Source organism: Eptesicus fuscus, chromosome 4 (assembly GCF_027574615.1).
Source record: "Eptesicus fuscus isolate TK198812 chromosome 4, DD_ASM_mEF_20220401, whole genome shotgun sequence".
Classification (NCBI taxonomy): domain Eukaryota; kingdom Metazoa; phylum Chordata; class Mammalia; order Chiroptera; family Vespertilionidae; genus Eptesicus; species Eptesicus fuscus.
The window spans coordinates 22,540,771-22,560,974 of record NC_072476.1 but is presented as its reverse complement, the minus strand read 5'-3'; the positions used below and the strand labels follow the sequence as shown (position 1 = coordinate 22,560,974).

The window sequence follows — 20,204 nt, the reverse complement described above, 5'->3', positions numbered from 1 at the left end:
CCACTTACAGGACGTGGGACCCTGGGCAACTTACCCAACCTCTCTGTGCCTCCCAGTCATCACCTGTAAAATGGGAACGGCACCAACACCTACTTCACAGGGCAGTGGTGCTCAGCAAGTTCCACTACATTACTGTTATTTCTTAAAAATTGACTTTAGCCCTAGCTGGTTTGGCTCAGTGTATAGAGCGCCAGCCTGTGGACTGAAGGGTCCCGGGTTCGATTCCAGTCAAGGGCACATGCCCGGGTTGTGGGCTCCATCCCCAGTAGGGGGACGTGCAGGAGGCAGCCAATCCATGATACTCTCTCATCATTGATGTTTCTATCTCTCTCTCCCTCTCCCTTCCTCTCTGAAATCAATAAAAATATATATTTTTTAAAAACTGACTTTAGAGAGAGGGAGAGGAAGAGAGAGAGAGAAACATCGATGTGCTGTTCCACCTATTTACACATTCGCTGGTTGGCTCTTGTGTGTTTCCTGACCAGGGTTTAAACCCGCTACCTTGGCATACTGGGATGACGCTGCATTACTATTATTATTGTTACTATTCTATGCGAGGCATAGCTAGGGAGAGGCTTATGCTTGCTGGCAATTCTTACAACATACTGTTACGTGAAAAAGACAGAGTACATAGTATGCTCTCATTTTTAAAAGTACATCACACACAAGGAAAAACCTCTGTAAGAATATTTACTGAAATGTGAAGTGACTGTGGCCATAGATTATTTATTCTTCTTTTTGACATTTACATTTATTTATTTTTTACGAAGAGGATGTACTACTTACAGAAAAATAGTTAAATCTTTCATTTCCCTCCACTGCTTATTTGTTGAAAGATCCATCCAAACCCCTCCGATCCAGGTCCGACCTACCTCTCCACTTATTTCCAGTCTGTCCCTTCTCTGCACCAAGGCAACGGGCAGTTCACCTGCCCTCAGGACCCTTCCTCCCCTACCCGTCGGAGCACAGTCTAACTTGCCTAGCTAGAAAGCCGCCCCCTTCGCCTTTTCAAATCTCTCTCTCACCTCCATCCTCCTTCCCTTAGACTGTTGCAAGCGAACGTGACCATCCCTCCTCCGTGTGCCTCTAATGTGAATTGGTCCCCACTCTGAAGCCTTTCGAGGCCACGTCTCCCTAAACAGACCAAACCCCACATCCCCACCTCTCTCCACACTTAGTGTGCTGCCTTGGACACTGATCTTTCTAACTATTTGTCATATAAATTTTCAGACATAAAAGTGTCACCTAAATTTTTTCAGATAGCTGGAATGTTTTCCCTTGGTGAGTCCTACTCCCGACTTCACTAGTTAATGGTGTGACAGCGACACAGTACAAGGAAAGTGCTTAGCACCATGCCCAGTGTCTGCTAAATGCTCCGTATGTGCTGACAACTATTACTACTGTTTTCTTGAAATGCAAGTTGAGAATCACACAAAGCTGTCCCCTTTTCCCTGTCAGTAACTCCCCCTCATCCTTCGGGTCATCTGTTCACTCATTTATTTATTTTTAAATATATACTTTTTTTTTATTATTATTTCAGGGAGAGGAAGGAAGAGGGAGAGAGAAAAACATCCATGGTGAAAATAATTGATCCGCTGCCTCCTACAGGCCCCTTACTGGGGATCAAGCCGGAAAGCCTGGCATGTGCCCTGACCTGGAATCCAACCCTGACCTCCTGGTTCACAGGTCCACGCTCAACCACTCAGCCACACCAGCTGGGCTGTTCACTCACTGATGTAACAAATATCGACGGAAGTTTACATTCTGGGGGACAGATTAAGGAGAATAAACCAAAGTAGTATGCAGACAAAACAATTACAAACTGTACAACGGCTGCAGAGGGACTCTCAGGAATACCCCTCAGCCCACAGACCAGACCAGGCTTCTGTGCCTCCCATCTCAGGCAAAAAGGGGGCATTTTTTCTTTATGGCACTTAACGGTTTATGGTCTTTGAGTGGCTCTGTGATTAAAAACCATCCCCTCCCTAACCAGCCGGTAAATGCCCCGGATGGAGGGGAAGAGGTGAACACGGGGCAATGCCCAATGTATAGATTTAAGTAAATCCCCCTTAACTGGGGCAAGCGTGCGGTGTGGTCCCCAATCGTTTTTTTCTTTTTTAACAGTAAAAAAACCCTTTTTCAAACAGTTTCTGCATAAACTTGGACCAAGGTTTCAGAGATCTATTTGAGGACAAAAGCAGGAAAACAAAACAAAACCCTGCCATCAGGGCGTGGTCCTCAACTCGGCCCAGCTGTGGAAACGCAGGGCCCTTTCTTCCGGCTAAAAATAACTGGGGCCCTGGCCCTGGCGGGGAAAGGAGGGGGTGCGGGGAGGAGCCCGCCAGGGCACCCTGGAATAAGCTACCGCTTCCTGAGGACCCCAAAACGACGCGGCGTTCACGCGGGGTGAGGATCCCCGCGAGTGCTAGTGAGCAAGGGCGCTGCCCAGGTTCTCCTAAAGCGCCCAGTCCGGATTGGGGGCTGGGACAGCCCTGTCTGGGAACAGGGGGTCCCGCGGCGTCCTCAAGCCGCGGTGCTGTGCGACCCTGGGCAAGTCACCTAACCTCTCTGGGCCCCGTCCCCTCCCCCAGAGAAAAGGGGCCTCAGCAGATGCCCTCTAAGGTCCAAAGGCAAGAGCTCCACAGATGCCTCCAGCGCGGGCAGAAGGTCGCTGCCAGCGGCCGGGTGTGCCGCCAGCAGCACCTCAGCTGCGCCAAGTTTAAGTCGGCTTCGGGGCCGAGCGGGTGGTGGCGGCGGGGTGAGGAGGGCTCGGGTCCGCCTGGAAGCCCCCCGCCCGGGCCCTGCTCACCTCGAGAAGCGGGTGGGCTCGGACGAGGTCCGCGGCGGACTGCGGCAGCTGCACTCGCCGCCCCTCAACCAGCAGCGGCATAGTGGAGACGGCGGCCCCGGCAGTCCCAGGGAGGCGTCGGCCTCCCCCGCCACGGGCTGCCAGTCCCCGCCGCCGCCGCCGCCCCCGCCTTAGGGTGCCCCCGCGAAGCCCCGCGCCGCCGCGGGCGCCGCTGGGAAGTGGAGTCCGAGGAGACCGCACGGACCCAGGAGGGTGAGGGAATCTAGGGCGGAGCCGCAATGGCCCTTGGGAAGCGTAATCTAATGGCCAGGAAGAGGGGTGAAGCCAGCCTCCTCCGCAAAGGGCGCTGGGAAATGTAGTCCTGAAAGCGTGGGGACGAAGGGAGGGGCGCTGCGCCCAACTTGAGAGCCTTTGCTCTCAGAGCCTAGCTCAGTTCCCAGACCCGGTAACATGCCCTGAGTGCGGGGTCTGAGGGCTCTCTGCTTCGGTTCACAACACGGCCCTACCACATCTAATCGTGCGTGATCTTGAGCAAGTCCCAGATGATATTCAGTGAATAATAAACGCACATGTCTTACGGAGCCTAAACTTTGCTAGCCCCACATTGAGAAATCATCCGTTAACTACTGGCATCCAATAGGCACTCATAAATATTAACGATCAGCAAGATACCAGGCAGTCCCTACTGAGGATAGGTACCCTGGTGCAAGGCTGGGGCTCTCTATTCTAAAACTTGGAAATACTGTATCACTCAAATAGATCCAATTCCACAATACATCAACAAAAAGTAATTGGAGGGACGAGAGGAGTCACCCCATGATGAGCAAAAACTACTAAATAGTAATCATTTTACATTCCACCTTCTCTTAGTTTTTCTAAACTCCCAAGGGCTAAGAACCACCATAATCAGTGTTGGATTGGGGTTTTCTTAAGTTGGTACTAAGGAAGTAACATGGGTAAAATGGAAGTGATCTTTGTCTTGAAAATATTTTTTCATGGAAGAGCTTCCTTCTTTAGTCTTTCTCACAAGGTATTGACAAATTTTACATGCATTTCCACTGAATCCTCACAACTTTAGAATAGGTATTAGTTTTCACTTTACAGTTCAATAAAATTAGAGCTTTGAAGTGTGTCACACACTTGGTTAGAGAAGCTACTAACCAATCAGACACACAAAGGGATGGACTCTGGTTCTCCTACCAATTGGAAGTCTCTCTTGCATTCCACAGGTAGGGCTGTGGTTCAGCATAGACCTATGGAGGTCAGGGTTCTGATCCCTAGTAGGAGTCATATGGGAGGCAATCAATGAGTTTCATCATTTGTTTCTCCCGCTCCCTCTATGATATACACTGAGTGGCCATATTATTATGATCTCTAAATGCATAATAATCTGGCCAGTGAATGTATATATATATTAGAGGCCCAGTGCATGAATTCGTGCATGGGTGGGGTCCGGCTAGCCTGGCCAGGGGGAGGGGACATGAGCGGTTGGCCAGCCTGCCTGCTGATCGAACTCCTGGTCGAGGGGGCAACTTGCATATTAGCCTTTTATTATATAGGATATACACTGAGTGGCCAAATTATTATGCGTTGAGAGATCATAATAATCTGGCCAGTGTGTGTGTGTGTGTGTGTGTGTATACACACACACACACACACACACACAACTCTAGAGGCCCGATGCATGAAATTCGTGCAAGAATAAGCCTCCGCAGCCACATCCCCACCCACTGGTCATTCAGGAAGGTCGTTCCCAAAGGTCATTCCACTGTCAGGTCTATTTAGCATATTAGCTCTTCATTATATACGATATACACTGAGTGGCCAGATTACTATGACCACCTGACGTTTATAGGTAAATTAGCTGTGCACTCCATCGTATGGATATGGAAGCCAAAGGCCCGTTCGAACACCTTTGCTGTCGGCAGTTTCCAAGATAAAACGTCTCCAATTCACAAATGAACACAAGGATTAGACAGTTGAGCATTGGGAAAAAGTCATGTGGTCTGATGAATCACATTTCCAGTTGCATCATGCAGATGGCAGTGAGAATTTCACGGAAACAGCATGAAAGCATGCACCCCACATGCATGAGTACAACCCTTCAAGCTGGTGGGGGGAGTGTGATGGTTTGGGGCATGTTTTCCTGTCATGATTTGGGCCCTTTAATTCGTGTGGAACAACGTCTGAATAGTACAACATACCTAAGTATCATTGCTGATCAAGTTCATCCTATCATGTTGATGGTGTATCCCAATGGAGATGGCTTCTTCCAAGACAATGCGCCATGCCATGGTGCTCGTATTGTGCAGGAGTGGTTTCAAGAACACGAGGGAGACTTTACCTTGCTTATGTGGCCCCCACAATCACCAGATCTCAATCCAATTGAGCATTTGTTGGACGAAGTTAAAAGAGCCATCAGGCAGCTGGTTCCACAACCATCAAATCTCACAGAACTGACAGTGCTATTCATCAGGCATGGTGTCAGATTCCTCGCATCACCTTTCAACATCTCGTGGAGTCAATGCCAAGAAGAATTGCTGCAGTATTGAAGGCAAAAGGTGGCCCAACGAAGTACTGATGGGGTGGTCATAATAATCTGGCCACTCAGTGTGTGTGTGTGTGTGTGTGTGTGTGTGTGTGTGTGTGTGTGTGTGTGTGTGTATAAACACACACACACACACACACACACACACACACATCTGCTTTTCAATAAGAGGAACAGAAAATCCCTTGTTCTCATACACTTTCCAAAGAGATTTCACAATTATTTTTTCACCAGATATATTCCTTCAAAGCATGTAAATTTTTTCAAGACGTCTTCGTCTTCCTTGGACCAGTTCAAGCCTCAGTCATTCTTGGCTGGTTGTGATCAAGGGGAATCAATGACACTTCAGGTGCATCTGGAAGTGCATCGCATCACCAACATGCACTTTATGTTTGAGCACTCCCGATCACACTGGCAATATTTTTGCCTTTTTAATCAAGTCTCCTATGCAGTTTTACATTGCAAAACAATGTTTAAATACAGTAGATCAGTAAGAAAAAAAAAATTAAAACAACATTTGTGTAGGAAGCATCTTTCTTGAGGTACCTCCCTTTACTGACATAAGAACAAGAGTTCCAGATTAACCATGTCATTGTTTTATTGTCACAATAGGTTTTTTCTCAAGCTCCTTTGAAATTAAACACTTACTTATAAATACATCCCTCTACATTAAAGTTACTTCCCAACCACAGAGACTCCACTTACCATTATTTCTATGGACACATTTCATTTTCTCATTTTGTCCAGTATATAAAAATCCCACCTTTTTGTCAGCAGTTAAAAAAGAGAATCTAAAGGTTCTCAAATGACGTTCCATCAAGTCACCAAAAGAAAGTCACCAATATCTAAAACTTTTTAAAGCAATAAAAATTTCTGTTCCAAAGCATATTTACAGACTGCAATTCAAACTCTACATCGCCATCAATTATACAAGAGCATATAAAGCTCTAGGAAAGAGAAAGTATTTCATTACAAAATATTTGTGATCAATAAAATATTACTTGCCTTTAAATAAAAAATAGGAAAAGTGGCAGAAAAATAAATAAGTTTAAAGATGTACATTTTCACAAGTAACAAAAAAGTACACAAATAAGGAATGAAGCTAAATATGCATGAGCTTCAAAATGAATCTAGCAGTGCCCGCACAAATTTGCTATATGCAAGGTTCTTTAGACTCCTCTTGTTTAGTTATAAAAAATACAAAAAAAGGAGGATTTCACTGAGCTGAATCCATGATACAAACAGCCAGTTGAACAGAGTATATATGTAACCTTGGCCAACTGTTGCTAGCAAAATCACCCCACAAATAACCTAAAATGTACCCCAACCTCCCCAAGAAATTTTCAAAATGAGAACTGGTCTACTCATACTGGTAAAAATATAAAAATCCATGTTAATATTCCACTATAAACGAGTCATTCCAGTTCAAACAGTACTCTTGGGAGCTTCAGGGTAAACTACTCTTTGCTTGCTGTTTTATAAAAAGTCCAACCCCCACTTTCAGTCAATGTGAATTACTTTTACCTGGAACTCCATTTTTCTTTTAAATCCATTTTTACACTCACATGTGGATGATTTGGCTGATTCTGTTTCCCTAAATCCCCTATCTCTTCCCTCCAGGCTTTTATTGGTCTCTGAAGCCCCTGGAGATCTCCCTCTCTCAGCATTTGGGACCAGCCCTGGCCATCTCCCAACTGTCCTCCTACCTTCTCTGCACCCCACTGAACTCCAACACACAAACAGTTACAGCAGAGGTAAACAATGTACCCAAAATAAACTCTTTCTAAAGACAATAAATAGTGTTCTAGAGGATTTTCACTGATCAGCAAAGTCCTATGAGTATGGCTCTGACAAGAACCTATGTTTAAAATGCAATCTGTTAAAACAGGCTGTTGCTGATATTAGAAATTTCACAATAATTATGTCAAAAAGCTGTAACACACAAAAGAAGTATACATTAAACAAACAAGCCAAGCCTTGAATACTTATCATCAACTCCATTATAAAATATTGCACATGATATTCAGTCTTTTCCTTTGTCTATATGGGAGCAAAAAGAAAAAATGTCTGTTCAGACACTAGAGTAAGTCTAACTTGAAATAAGTTGCCAGAGGCAGGTACTCGACGCTCTAGTTTGATGTGAAGCTCAAACAGTATGAGCCCTGGTATTAAAGGGCAGGATGGGGAGGCATGTTCGTCTCAATCGCAAATCCTTGCAATCAATGGGGACTGGTCTGGCAGGTACAACACTGGCGGGGAGCCCACACTACTTGAAGGACTTCGGAAATGCGTGTCAAAGGAGCTCGGTGTAATCCCAACTTCACCTTTCAAAAAGTCATCATCTTCATCTTCCACCATCTCCTAGCAGGAGAACAGAGATTATCAATAAGATCACAAGTGGTTTGAAAAGCTTCCAAGAATTCCTTCCCTCAGCAATGTGCTACTTCTGGAAAGGTAAAGAAAACATCATAATTCAAAAGCTTCCCCTGGCCCTGGCCAGTCTGGCTCAGTGGATAGAGCATCAGCGTTCGATTCAGGTCAAGGGCATGCATCTCGGTTGCAGGTTTCTCTCCAGCCTAGGGCTTGGTCAGGGCTCATGCAGGAGACAACCAATCAATGTGTTTCTCTCACATCGATGTTTCTCTGTTTTTCCCTCTCTCTTCCACTCTCTCTAAAATCAATGGAAAAATATCCTCAGGCAAGGATTAACAAAGAAAAGCTTCCTCTGATGCACACTTCTCAATTGCTCACCACACACTGTCACTATTTGTTTAAAGTCGGATTTTTTTTTAACAGATTTTAAGATCAATAAGGGCAGGTAACATGATATGTCATTCTTGCTCACTATTATAACTTTTGTATCTAACACAATGTGAATGAATGAAGGCCTCAAACACAAAATATGAGGAAAAATAATAAAATGAGATTTCCAATGATTCTTTATAAAACAGGCACAAAAAGTTGACCTTTAATGGAGAAATAAATCTGCCACACAAAAAAAGAACAGTGACATTATTTATTATTGAATTCTAATTTTCTCCTTTGGCAGTAACTGCCTCACTTCCATCTGACATGCACTGGAAGGTATGCTGCAGACCTACATCTTTACCACTTACTCACAAAGAGCTACAAAAATAATGTTAACCTCTATATAATTTGGTGTTGCTTATAATATCAACATAGTATATTTGCCATTGTTACTTGGTGGTAATGATCAAGTGATAAAGATCTAAATTTATTTATCTAAATTTGTTAATTTTTAATTAATCTTCACTCCCCAAAGTCAATGTGTGAAGTATCTGGTTTAAATAATTCATCAAAAACACCAAAAACTCTTTTCATAAGAACATATCCTGAGCTTGGAATTTTGCAAAGGCAGAATGTATAAAATGTCCTATTTAAAAATTAAAAAAAAGTTTTTATTGATTTCAGAGAGAGGAAGAGATAGAAACATCAATGATGAGGGAGAATCATCGATTGGCCACCTCCCGCATGCATCCCACCAGGGACTGAGACCGCAACCCAGGCATGTGCCCTGACTCACTTCGAGCTCATGGGTTGACACTCAACCACTGAGCAAACTGGCTGGCCAAAATGTCCTATTTTTAAGTGTAACATTGCTATTTACTACTTGACTATAATCTGTAACGACACAGGAGATCCCCAAAAAGCATGTCGAATCACAAATTTACCTTGTTAATGGGTTTCTTAAACTCCTGAAGCTCGTCGGCACTTATGTCTTCCCATATCTGATAAATTGGATCAATGAATTTCTTTGACCTGTCAACAAAGATCATATTTCACAAATCAAGTTAAATACTACAGTGAAGGTCAGGACATAGTTAGCTCTTCTTTCACAAGACCTAGTACCCGAAACAAAGTGAAAATTATGGCTCAAATAATAAGTGTCGCCGAAACCGGTTTGGCTCAGTGGATAGAACGTCGGTCTGCGGACTGGGGGGTCCCGGGTTCGATTCCCGGTCAAGGGCCTGTACATTGGTTGCGGGCAGATGCCCAGTGGGGGGTGTGCAGGAGGCAGCTGGTCGATGTCTCTCTCTCATCGATGTTTCTGGCTCTCTGTCCCTCTCCCTTCCTCTCTGTGAAAAATTAATAAAATATATTTTTAAAAAAAAAATAAATAAGTGTCAAAAAATACTCTATGTAAGAACTGTAACTAATGTGGCCTCTTCTTTGTAAGAGTTCATCAACTCATACAGATGGAGTATCTTTCTTTCTTTCTCAAGTGTAATTGTTTCTCAACTTTGCACAGACTAGCAATGAGTTATGTGTCCAAATGGAAAAAAATTTTTATTATTCTGGAACTTCCTTTTTTATATTCTTACTAGAGGGGGGGGCATGTCCCTCAGCCCAGCCTGCACCCTCTCCAATCTGGGACCCCTCTCACAATCCAGGACTGTTGGCTCCCAACAGCTCGCCTGCCTGCCTTCCTGATTGCCCCTAACCGCTTCTGCCTGCCAGCCTGATCACCCCCTAAACACTCCATTGCCAGCCTGACTGATGCCTAACTGCTCCCCTGCCAGCCTATTTGCCCCCAATTTCCCTCCTCTGCTGGCCTGGTCACCCCTAACTGCCCTCCCCTGCAGGGTTGATCGCCTCCAACTGCCCTCCCTTGGAGGCCTGGTCCCTCTCAACTGCCCTCCCTTGCCGGCCTGGTGCCTCCCAACTGCCCTCCCCTGCTGGCCATCTTGTGTCCACATGGGGGCAGGATCTTTGAACACATGGGGGCAGCCATATTGTGTGTTGGAGTGATGGTCAATCTGCATATTACTCTTTTGTTAGATTGGATAGAGGCCTGGTGCACGGGTGGGAGCCAGCTGGTTTGCCCTGAAGGGTGTCCTGGATCAGGGTTGGGGTTCCCTTGGGGCATGGGGCAGCCTGAGCGAGGGGCCTGTGATGGTTTGCAGGCCAGCCACGCCCCCTGGCGACCCAAGCGGAGGCCCTGGTATCTGGAATTTATTTTCCTTCTACAATTGAAACTTTGTAGCCTGGAGCGGAGCCAAGCCTCCTGCTCACTCCGTGGCCAGCAGCCATTTCTTTTGGGGTTTGTGTACCTTCTATAATTGAAACTTTATAGCCTTAAGTGGAGGCCTGGGTCGGCCAGGGTGTGCGGAAAGCTTTGCTTCTTCTATGGCCAGGGGAAACCCTCACCTCCTTCTCTTTCCAGCTCCATAGCTGCCGCCATTTCTGTTTGGATTTGTTTACCTTCTATAATTGAAACTTTGTAGCCTTAAGTGGAGGCTTAGGCCAGCAAGGGCAGGCGGAAAGCTTGGCTTCCTCTGTTGCCGGGGAAACCCAAGCCTCCCTCCCGCTCTCTGTGGCTGTAGCCATCTTGGTTGGGTTTATTTGCATATTTGCTCCTGATTGGCTGGTGGGCGTGGCTTGTGGTATAGCGGAGTTAGTATCAATTTGCATATCACTCTTTTATTAGGTAGGATAGCAATTTACTAAAAATAAATCTGGAAAAAGGCCTACCTGGCCCTGGCCAGTGTGACTCAGTGATTAGAGCATCGACCTATGCACCAAAGGGTAACAGGTTCAATTCCCGGGCTCGGTTGGAAAAGCAACCAATTGATCTCTCTCTCTCTCTCTCTCTCTCTCTCTCTCTCTCTCTCTCTCTCTCTCGGTTGGAAAAGCAACCAATTGATCTCTCTCTCTCTCTCTCTCTGTTGGGAAAGCAACCAACTGATCTCTCTCTCTCTTTCTGCCCCCTGTTCCACTCTCTCTAATAATCAACGGAAAAAATATCCTCAGATAAGGATAAACAATAAAGCAAAAATTCTGCTTCCTTATACAAATACAAAGTTAAGACTGGCTTGGTGATTTTCCAGAATTATCCATCAACATAAATCTCTTGGCTTTTGTTTAGCCTGTGCAACAGTATGTGGTCTCTAGAGGAAGAAATAAGTCACTGGCAGAAAATTATGAGCCATGAAAAGACAGCATCCTCCCTATTGGGACACCTTATATGTTTAAACCAGCAGGTTTAAAGGAAAACACCCTTGGTATCAACCTGGGTTCCTAATGGGGCAAAGATCTGCAAACCCTAGAATGCCTATGACACTTAGCAGTCTCTAACAGGCATTCTCTACTTTGCCTGTGAAACATGTGCAAGATGACCATGGCTTTACAAACGGCTAGAAACGGCCAGCCACGTATGACAAAGAAACTCTACATCCCAATCTTGGAAAAAGCAAATACACAATGCATTTAAGTTCACGATAGGTTGACTGTGTTAACCCTTTGCACTCGCTTTGCTTTTTTCTCGATTCCTTTATTCTACTCTGGATTTAATTTTTTAAATACCCCAGATTTTACAAAGCGCGGCAGTAGAATAAAAAACTGGAGTTTCTTTTCATACAAACTTATTTATTTGGATTTTTTTATATTTCAAATTATTGATACATTCAAAGAGTAATTTTAATCTCTATAATTTTTCATGGTGTGATATTTTTTGAAACATTCACCCACATGAAGACCTGGTTTACATTCACATGTTTCACAAATATAAATCGTCTCTCTTCTTCCTCCTTTGATTTTTCTGTTAGAACAAACAACACAATTTTTGTGTTTTTTGTTAGGGTGAGGTGTGATTATATGGAGCTTTCCATCTAAACGTTGCTCTAAGTTAATGGATAATAATCTACCCCTGGAAGTTAGTGTACCATCTCTGAATTCTCCAACAAGATCATGTAATAGTTTCCTAATAAATTTCACATGCGATATCGGTTTTTCATTTTTTCTTTTTTGGCATCAGTTGAGATGGCATTTACATTTTACTTGTCCTTTCATGCTAATGAAAACAAGAAAAGATACTGGAAAAATAGACAAAAATCACCCTTCCCCCCGCGGTGAAACTACGTGTCGAGTGTGGCTCGACATACGAGCTGCTACTGATGCTAACCGTGTCGAGTCACATTCGACATCCAAGTGCAAAAGGTTAAGAGTACCTACCTCTTAAGCACACAAGGATCGAAGGGGAAGAAGGAGTCAAGTGGGTTTGTACAGGTTTGCACTGAGTCCCCTCCAGCTGTACTTCTAATAATTGGTAGCATCTGGCGATTGTTCCTCTCAATGATAGTGTAGCAGAAGACTAGCTGGTATTTACTATGGAACAAGAAAAACAACAGAGGCATTAGCATACTGGAATTACTCTGCATGAACATGCTTGTTCGTGCATAACTATACTGACCACACAGTTACTGCCAAACATAACAAGTGCAAGAAAAAAAAGAACATAAAGCAGAAAGTGATGCCTTTAGGGAAAACTTTCCTAGTTTGCAAAGTATATAGCTGTCTTTACTTATTTTTATTGTCTATAAGAGAATTAGGGATTGGTGAAAGGGGATTCAGTATTTACTGAGATAGACTTGGCAACTTGAATCATTATCAGATGGCTTCTCTGACATAAGGATTTAGCTCACATCTGCTACTCTCTATCTCCTACCCTCCTACCCACAGTATTCATTCAGGTCATCATCTCAGATTCTCAGGTCACTACTGTAATTTTATTTTATTTTATTTATTTATTTTTAAAATATATTTTATTGATTTTTTTACAGAGAGGAAGAGAGAGGGATAGAGAGTTAGAAACATCGATGAGAGAGAAACATCAATCAGCTGCCTCTTGCACACCCCCTACTGGGGATGTGCCCACAACCAAGGTACATGCCCTTGACCAGAATCGAACCTGGGACCCTTGAGTCCGCAGGCCTATCCACTGAGCCAAATCTGTTTCGGCACTATTGTAATTTTAAGTGACATATGTTTATTTCTGTTCTAGTAGCCAAGGATCACATTTGACTCTCTACTCCTGGTGGGAGGGTAAATTGGCAAAACCACGCTGGAGTACAGTGTGCAATAACTGCTCAAGTTCACAATGTGCATCTCTTACAACCCAGCAGCTACACGTCTGGGTGACAGGAAGCATGTGACTTTGCACCAGCACACACATACAACCATGTCGCTAAGCCACTGTTACCGATACTGAAAAAGGAACAGCTTAATAACAAGGAATCAATTTTTAAATATCAATAGAACATTACACAGCAGATGTACAAATTGACAATGAATCTTAAAACCATTAAGTAAGCAAAAGCAGGAGCTACAGATGATACATAACTTCCTGGACACAGAACTTTATTTCAATCTCTTCTTTTAGCATCACACCTCACTCTTAACCTCCACTGCTAACTCCAACCCAAATCTAGAGCCTCTCTGACCAGTGTGCTCATCCACGGCAACCCATACTCCCCACCATGAGAATATCCTAGGGGGCAGCTGCTTCATCTGCTTTGCTTCATCTATCCTGACCCTTCCTGTTTTCCCAGGAACCTTTCACCCACTAAACACTATTCCTTGTTGGTCTCTTTACTTCTTTTGATTCTTTACCATTTTTGAGATCTCAGGAGAAAGTAAACCTCAAACTAGATATCAAGCAAAGGAAAATAAGATCGCTGAATGAGAGCAGTAAGTTGTCTAAAAGGACTGAGGGATGAATTCTTTTTCTTATAATAGCACAGATTCTTATCTGTTGAATATTTTAAGCTATGACCCTGTCCTGAATATGCTGATTAAATGCCCAAGATCTCCAATTCAGTGTCTATATGAAGCATAATAGTTCAGTAAATGCTTACAAAGGAGCCAGACTGCCTGCATTCAAATCTTAGCTCTTCCCCAGTCTAGCTCTGACTTCACAGAAGTAATTTAATCTCTGTGCCTCCACCTTCCTATTTATAAATGGATTAATATTATATTCATAGGATTGTGTGAATTTTCACTAAGTTCTATGTAAAGCACATAAAACTGTACCAGGCACACAGTAAAATTAGGCATTAGCTATAGCTACAAGGCCTGAGATAATACAGTCCCTATTGTTGGAGATTTATCTCATGTCCAGTCTATTTTTATTACTATTATAGGAGTCACTCTAATAAACATCGTTGGTTTCTACTTCTCAGGTTACTAGTTGCCTTATGTATTTCAAAGTGTCTAGGCTTCTGCTCAATTATACTCTCTGCATAAAAATTAGTAGCAATTTCCAATGCCACCAAAATATAAAACAGGTGCACAACAGTGTTTCCTGCAATATTGGGTTACTGGTTTTTAAATGTTTGTATTTTTTTTAACTAATCTTATTGAATTATTTCACAGAAATTTAATAGAATTTTACAATACCAATCTTTAATAATAAAAGGGTAATATGCTAATTAGACCAGATGTCCTTCCAGATGAAGCCAAGGCCAGAGCGAAGCCGCCCGGGTCCCAGGTGCCTGCCCGTGGCCGGAGCAGGGAAGCCCGAGTCCCAGAGGGAAGCTGGTGTCAGCAGCCGGGTGAAGGAAGGCCTACTTTTGCACGAATTTTCGTGCATAGGGCCTCTAGTACTGATATAAATTTACTTGTAAATACTTCCACCAATAAAGTACAAATAACTTACCTTGTAATTGCAGCAAAAAAGTTAACTACCGAGGGTAGACAAATCTTCAGAGGATTTAGTTGACTCATCACTATACGTTCAAAATTTAGACTTTGAAGGTACCTCAAACCTTTGATTAAAAACAAAAGATTTTAAAAAGGTACAAAAATAACAGTCTTAAAACAGCACAGATTTTTTTCACGGGTTAAAAAGATGACTTAAACGTTATTTGTGAAACTGCTTTAAATAAAGGTCCATGTAGCCTGGCTGGCATGGCTCAGTGGTTGAGCACTGACCTGAGCATTGACCTATGAACCAGGTCAGGGCACAAGCCTAGGTTGTGGGTTTGATCCCCATCAGTGATGTCTCTCTCTCTCCCTCCCTCCCTCCCTCCCTTTGTGAAATCAATAATAAAAATATATTTTAAAATGAATGAATGAATAAATAAATAAAGTAAAACAAATAAGGTCCATGTAGATAGTCATCAATGTGGAGCCCAGAAGAATGTTATTAGGCTGAAGAACATTCATTTATGACTAAGACAACTTTTCTAAAGAAAACTGTTTATTCTTTTTTTTTTTTTTAATCCTCACCCTAGGATATTATTTTCCATTGATTTCTAGAAATAGTGGAAGGGAGGGAGGGGGGAGGAGAGAAATACCAATGTGAGACACATCTATTAGTTGCTGACTAATTTCCTCCTGTATGCGCCTCTACCAGGGCTGGGGAACCTGCAACCAAGGTACGTGCCCTTGACTGGGAATCGAACCCAACCCTTTGGGCTGCAGGCTGACATTAACCACTGACGTACTGGCCAGGGCTGTTTCTTCTTTTAAAGACCCAGGACTTCAAAGTAAAGTAAGCACACATTCCTAGTGGACATAAGCTTGTATGACAATTTGAAATTCAGATATGTAAGCACAGCATATGCCGAGTTTAAAGGCCATATGATTTGATTTCAGCTAACAATCATGAAATGATTAAAAAGTTCTGGCAACACGGTGACTCTCCAATCCCTATAGCGTGTGGAAATTTCTCCTTCCTGAATTCCATATAGTGTGTGTGTGTGTGTGTGTGTGTAGTCAATCTGACAAGCAATCAAAAAACAAGCCCGTAAGACCTGCCTGTCTTAAATTACTAGTAAAATTGACCGTTTTTGAATGTGCATTAGTTGTTTGTATTCCACATTAAACACACACACACACACACACACACACACACACAAGAAAACTATGGATGTAGAATGAAAAATTAGACAGATTTCACTGTCCTGGAACTAATAAATATACTTATCTCCTATATTAGTAAAAGAAAGATACCATACCTATTTTAAGAGGCAAGCAAACCAACTTGTGCTTAAGTATGTTTGTTAGGAGATTCTTTGATGTATATCTTTTTTTTTTAAAAGATATATTTTATTGATTTTTTTACAGAGAGGAAGGGAGAGGGACAGAGAGTTAGAAACATCGATCAGCTGCCTCCTGCACACCTCCCACTGAGGATGTGCCCGCAACCAAGGTACATGCCCCTAACCGGACCCGAACCTTGGACCTTTCAGTCCGCAGGCCAACGCTCTATCCACAGAGCCAAACCAGTTAGGGCTGATGTATATCTTGATAAAAATTACTAAAAATGGGATGTTAGGCTCACCCCGATATACCAAGGTTAAGGGTTTGATCCCTGGTCAGGGCACATACAAGAATCAACCAATGAATGCATAATTAAGTAGAACAACAGATCGATGTTTCTCTCTCAAATCAATCAATCAATCAATCAAAAACTTCTTAAATGGGATGTTATGGCTTAGAAGAAATACTCTTTAACCAAGAATCTTACCACTTATTCACACAAAGAAATGTAGAGATTTTACTTACCTTGTGACAAAGCCTTGTCCTATCACTAGTTCATACAATTAATTTTTAAACCCCACATCTTTTCAGAAGTATATGGGGTGTAAGTAAATATATGTAACGCACACACACAACACAACACATACAAGTTTCCGTTTAGAGCTGTGCTTCTCAACTCAAGGCCATTGTGCCCCTAGAAGACATCTGGCAGTGTCTGGAGACAGTTTTAGTTGTCACTACAGAGGATAGGATGGGGAGAGGTGCTAGTGCCATCTAGTGGGTAGAAGGTGAGGAGGCAGCTGCTAACCATTCTACAATGCAAAGGCAGCCTCCACAACACAAAATTATCCAGCCCAAATGTAAGTGCAGAGCTTAAGAAACTCCAGTTTAGAGGAAACAGCCTATTAAACCATTTGAATTATTCATGACAGTAAAACAAAAAATTTAAATTTGTTTTGTTTAACTGATATCGCTACCAGGGACGGTCTTCAACTAAAATTTAAAATAACCCAAAAAATAAGCTTCTTCTGGTAGATTTAAATAATAAACCCTTAGAAATTAGCAAAATTGAAAAACAGTAAATTTACTTAAGTCGTTAGATAAAGATGCATAATCATTATGACCACAGCTTTACAGCCATCCTCACCTGGTTTCAATTTCCAATCCTGCCAAATAAAATACTTCCCTGTGCTTTGGTGTCTTCTGCTCAGTGGGAATGACACCTGTCCTTCACTGGGCTGTCACAGGGACAAGGAGGTGCACAGGAAGCCGAGCATGGTGCTGGCCCAGTGCGAGTGCTCGGCCTCACCTCTGAAGAAGAGCATCTTCACATCTTACATTACTCTAGATGCCACCCTCTAAAGCAGAGGTTCTCAACCTCAAATCCATCAACTATTAAGAGGACGCTTAAGGAGGTGTTAGGGGCTTATATGCTGCTTGAAATAATTTATAAAAGTTTGTGTGCATGTGCAGTTTTCTGACTCCAGAGTTTTCAACAAATTTTTTAAAAAGTAACAAATCGCATTCTAAAGGGTGACTAGTACACAGGAAAATCCAGTTCACATCCATCAATCCCACATCACTGACCTTCCTTCAGGTTTCCACTTAAAAGCTGCTTGTGTCTAAAAACAAAAGTGTAGAACACAGCTTGGCAGGCTGAGTAAAACGGTCCATGTAGAGCAACATCACAAAATGCCTTTTTTCCTGAATCCTGGTTATTAAGGTATATGTGCAGCCAATTAACCAAAAGATCTAGGCATGATTTTACAGTACTAGAGAGAAGAAAAATTCAAGTCAAATCCACTGGCTTCATTAAAAAAACTACAGTGACAGAAAACACAATGCCTCTCAATGCAAACTAAGAAAAGTCAATCCATAGGCTTCTTTATATATTAGCCAGGGGCACAGAGGAGAATTAAACGAAGGAAATGCAGGGTAGGGGTGGGGGGACAAGAGGCAGGCCCTAAGAACCCTGGAAGTCCCAAGGGATGGGATGGAGACCAGTTTCTCATTATCAACACAGAAAAGCTTCTCCAATGCTCCCTCCACCCCCTCACCCCCACCCCCCAACCCTCTTAAGAGAAATTTGGCCAAAGAACAGAGGGTGTCTACCAACAGCTTATAAGGGAAAGAGAAAGTCTGGATGATTTCACCATTCCCTATGGGGTTCTAATGAAGCCCTGTGTCAACAATTTAGGACAGAATGGCCAAATAGCTGGTTGTTAAGGAAGGGTCTCTAATAGCATCCTTGCCCAAAGATATCTTCCTGGATCACTGGAAGAAATAGGTTTAGAGCTGGCCTCCTACATAGATTTTTCTGTTACCTTTACAAGGATTTTTTCTTCAGCTTTAACAGACATAATTGATTCAGAATGCAAATGAAAAAATGACAAACCTATAAAAAGAATCAAAATAGTATACAACACTGCACACTACCCATGGAGACAAATGAATCTTCATTTTCAAGTACAGCCATACTAAACAGAGAGCTTTACATATAAAACAGAAAATGTTTATTTGGAAATTGCCTCTTGGAAATGTAAACATTTTGCAGGGGTGTGGGAACAGATTTTTTTTTCACTTTAAAGAGAGACCAAAAACACAAGGCAGATATTTCTCTGACTTAAGAAAATGCTATAATCTTTTAAAGCATGATATAAAAAAACAAAAACCCTTGGAAAAATTAGGTTACTTACATAAGAGGAATAAATTTAGCTCTTGCCAAAAGGCTTCCAATATAATTTGCAGCAGCTTGCCTGATGATGGCAGGATTATTCGGATCCTGCAATTTTTTCCAGAGATGTTCCAAAAATGCTTCTGCAAATCCCTAAAACAAAAGCATTTTTGAATGCTTAAGATATTCTAGCTATCAGAAGCCTAAGATTTTAATTCACCAATGTGGGAAAGTTCTGATACCTCAGTTATATCGCTAAATAACTGTTGTCATGGTTCTTATTTTTAAAACACCTTGAGATAATATTAAAAACAAAAGGCTCCCGAGCATTAAATAATCCAATGGATCCCAAAACAAGCTAAGCATCAAAATCAACCTAACAGATTCGGTAGGTTTGTGACAGGGCTTTGCAATCACCTATTTTAAAAGCTCTACAAAGTGATCCTGACTTTTGGCAAGAACTGGGAACCAGCAATAATCCACACACACATGGAAACCCCTATTGCAGGACCTTTCAGAGTTCAAAGTAACCTTCCAGTGTTTGATTGCATGTATTGAACTTGACCAGTATGTGCAGTCACTTGACTAGTTATGCTAATCTCAAGAAAAGACAGACTGAGTAAGCTTCTGTTTAACAAAGGATGCAACCTCCAATTTCTTCCAAATAGCTCTTTTCAAAAACTATTAACCTCTACTTTGACGCAGACTCACTTTAACCTTCTTACCCATGACAATACCGATTGCTCTAAAAAGCTACAAAATAATTGCAAATGAGTAGAATCTTCCAATCATTTCTTTTCCAAAATAGAAAACCTAACCCTAAAGTTATATAGATTAAAGAGTTAGTTTGGTTTACACAGGATCAACTGAGACTAAAAAAAAATGAACTTAAAATATCCCATCTGAGATTTTAATCAAGGCTTGAATTGAAGGGAAGCACTCCACCTAGTGGACCAAATGCGGGATGATGTTTTCAGAGCACTTGGCTAAGCTGGAAGGCAGCAATAACAATGCCCTCTGCTCTGCTCTTTTCCATACATTTAAGGGCACGTACTTTTTTTTTTTTTTTAATGTATTTTATTGATTTTTTACAGAGAGGAAGGGCGAGGGATAGAGTTAGAAACATCGATGAGAGAGAAACATTGATCAGCTGCCTCCTGCACACTCCCTACTGGGTATGTGCCCGCAACCAAGTACATGCCCTTGACTGGAATTGAACCCAGGACCCTTGAGTCGGCAGGCCGACGCCCTATTCACTGAGCCAAACCAGCCAGGGCGGGCATGTACTTTATTAACGGAACTAGCAAAATGAACTCACAAAAAAGAAATACCTCATGATCTCCCTTCCCTACTCCCTCCACCCCCGTTTTTAAGGGAAAACGTGGGCAAGA

The 20,204-nt window shown here is 42.5% G+C and overlaps 2 protein-coding genes across 8 annotated transcripts in view; both read right to left on the bottom strand.

Moving 5' to 3' along the window:
• NTAN1 (N-terminal asparagine amidase) overlaps positions 1-3,074 on the bottom strand; it is a 35,834-nt gene extending 32,760 nt beyond the window's left edge. For all 6 annotated transcript variants that reach the window (XM_054714765.1, XM_054714766.1, XM_028145483.2 and 3 more), the window contains exon 1: positions 2,810-3,074. In XM_054714765.1, the coding sequence (XP_054570740.1) occupies positions 2,810-2,890 (81 nt within the window). In that variant the 5' untranslated portion in view covers positions 2,891-3,074. The remainder of the gene's footprint in view (positions 1-2,809) is intronic.
• A 2,643-nt stretch (positions 3,075-5,717) lies between these two features.
• The window catches only part of RRN3 (RRN3 homolog, RNA polymerase I transcription factor), a 32,836-nt gene continuing 18,349 nt past the window's right edge, over positions 5,718-20,204 (bottom strand). Inside the window, exons 13-18 of one of the 2 annotated variants that reach the window (XM_008141566.3) lie at positions 18,836-18,966; positions 17,727-17,911; positions 14,812-14,920; positions 12,330-12,482; positions 9,050-9,137; positions 5,718-7,718 (exon numbers count right to left, since the gene is read on the bottom strand). In XM_008141566.3, the coding sequence (XP_008139788.2) occupies positions 7,557-7,718; positions 9,050-9,137; positions 12,330-12,482; positions 14,812-14,920; positions 17,727-17,911; positions 18,836-18,966 (828 nt within the window). In that variant the 3' untranslated portion in view covers positions 5,718-7,556. The remainder of the gene's footprint in view (positions 7,719-9,049; positions 9,138-12,329; positions 12,483-14,811; positions 14,921-17,726; positions 17,912-18,835; positions 18,967-20,204) is intronic. The other variant, XM_028145481.2, reaches the window with a different exon arrangement.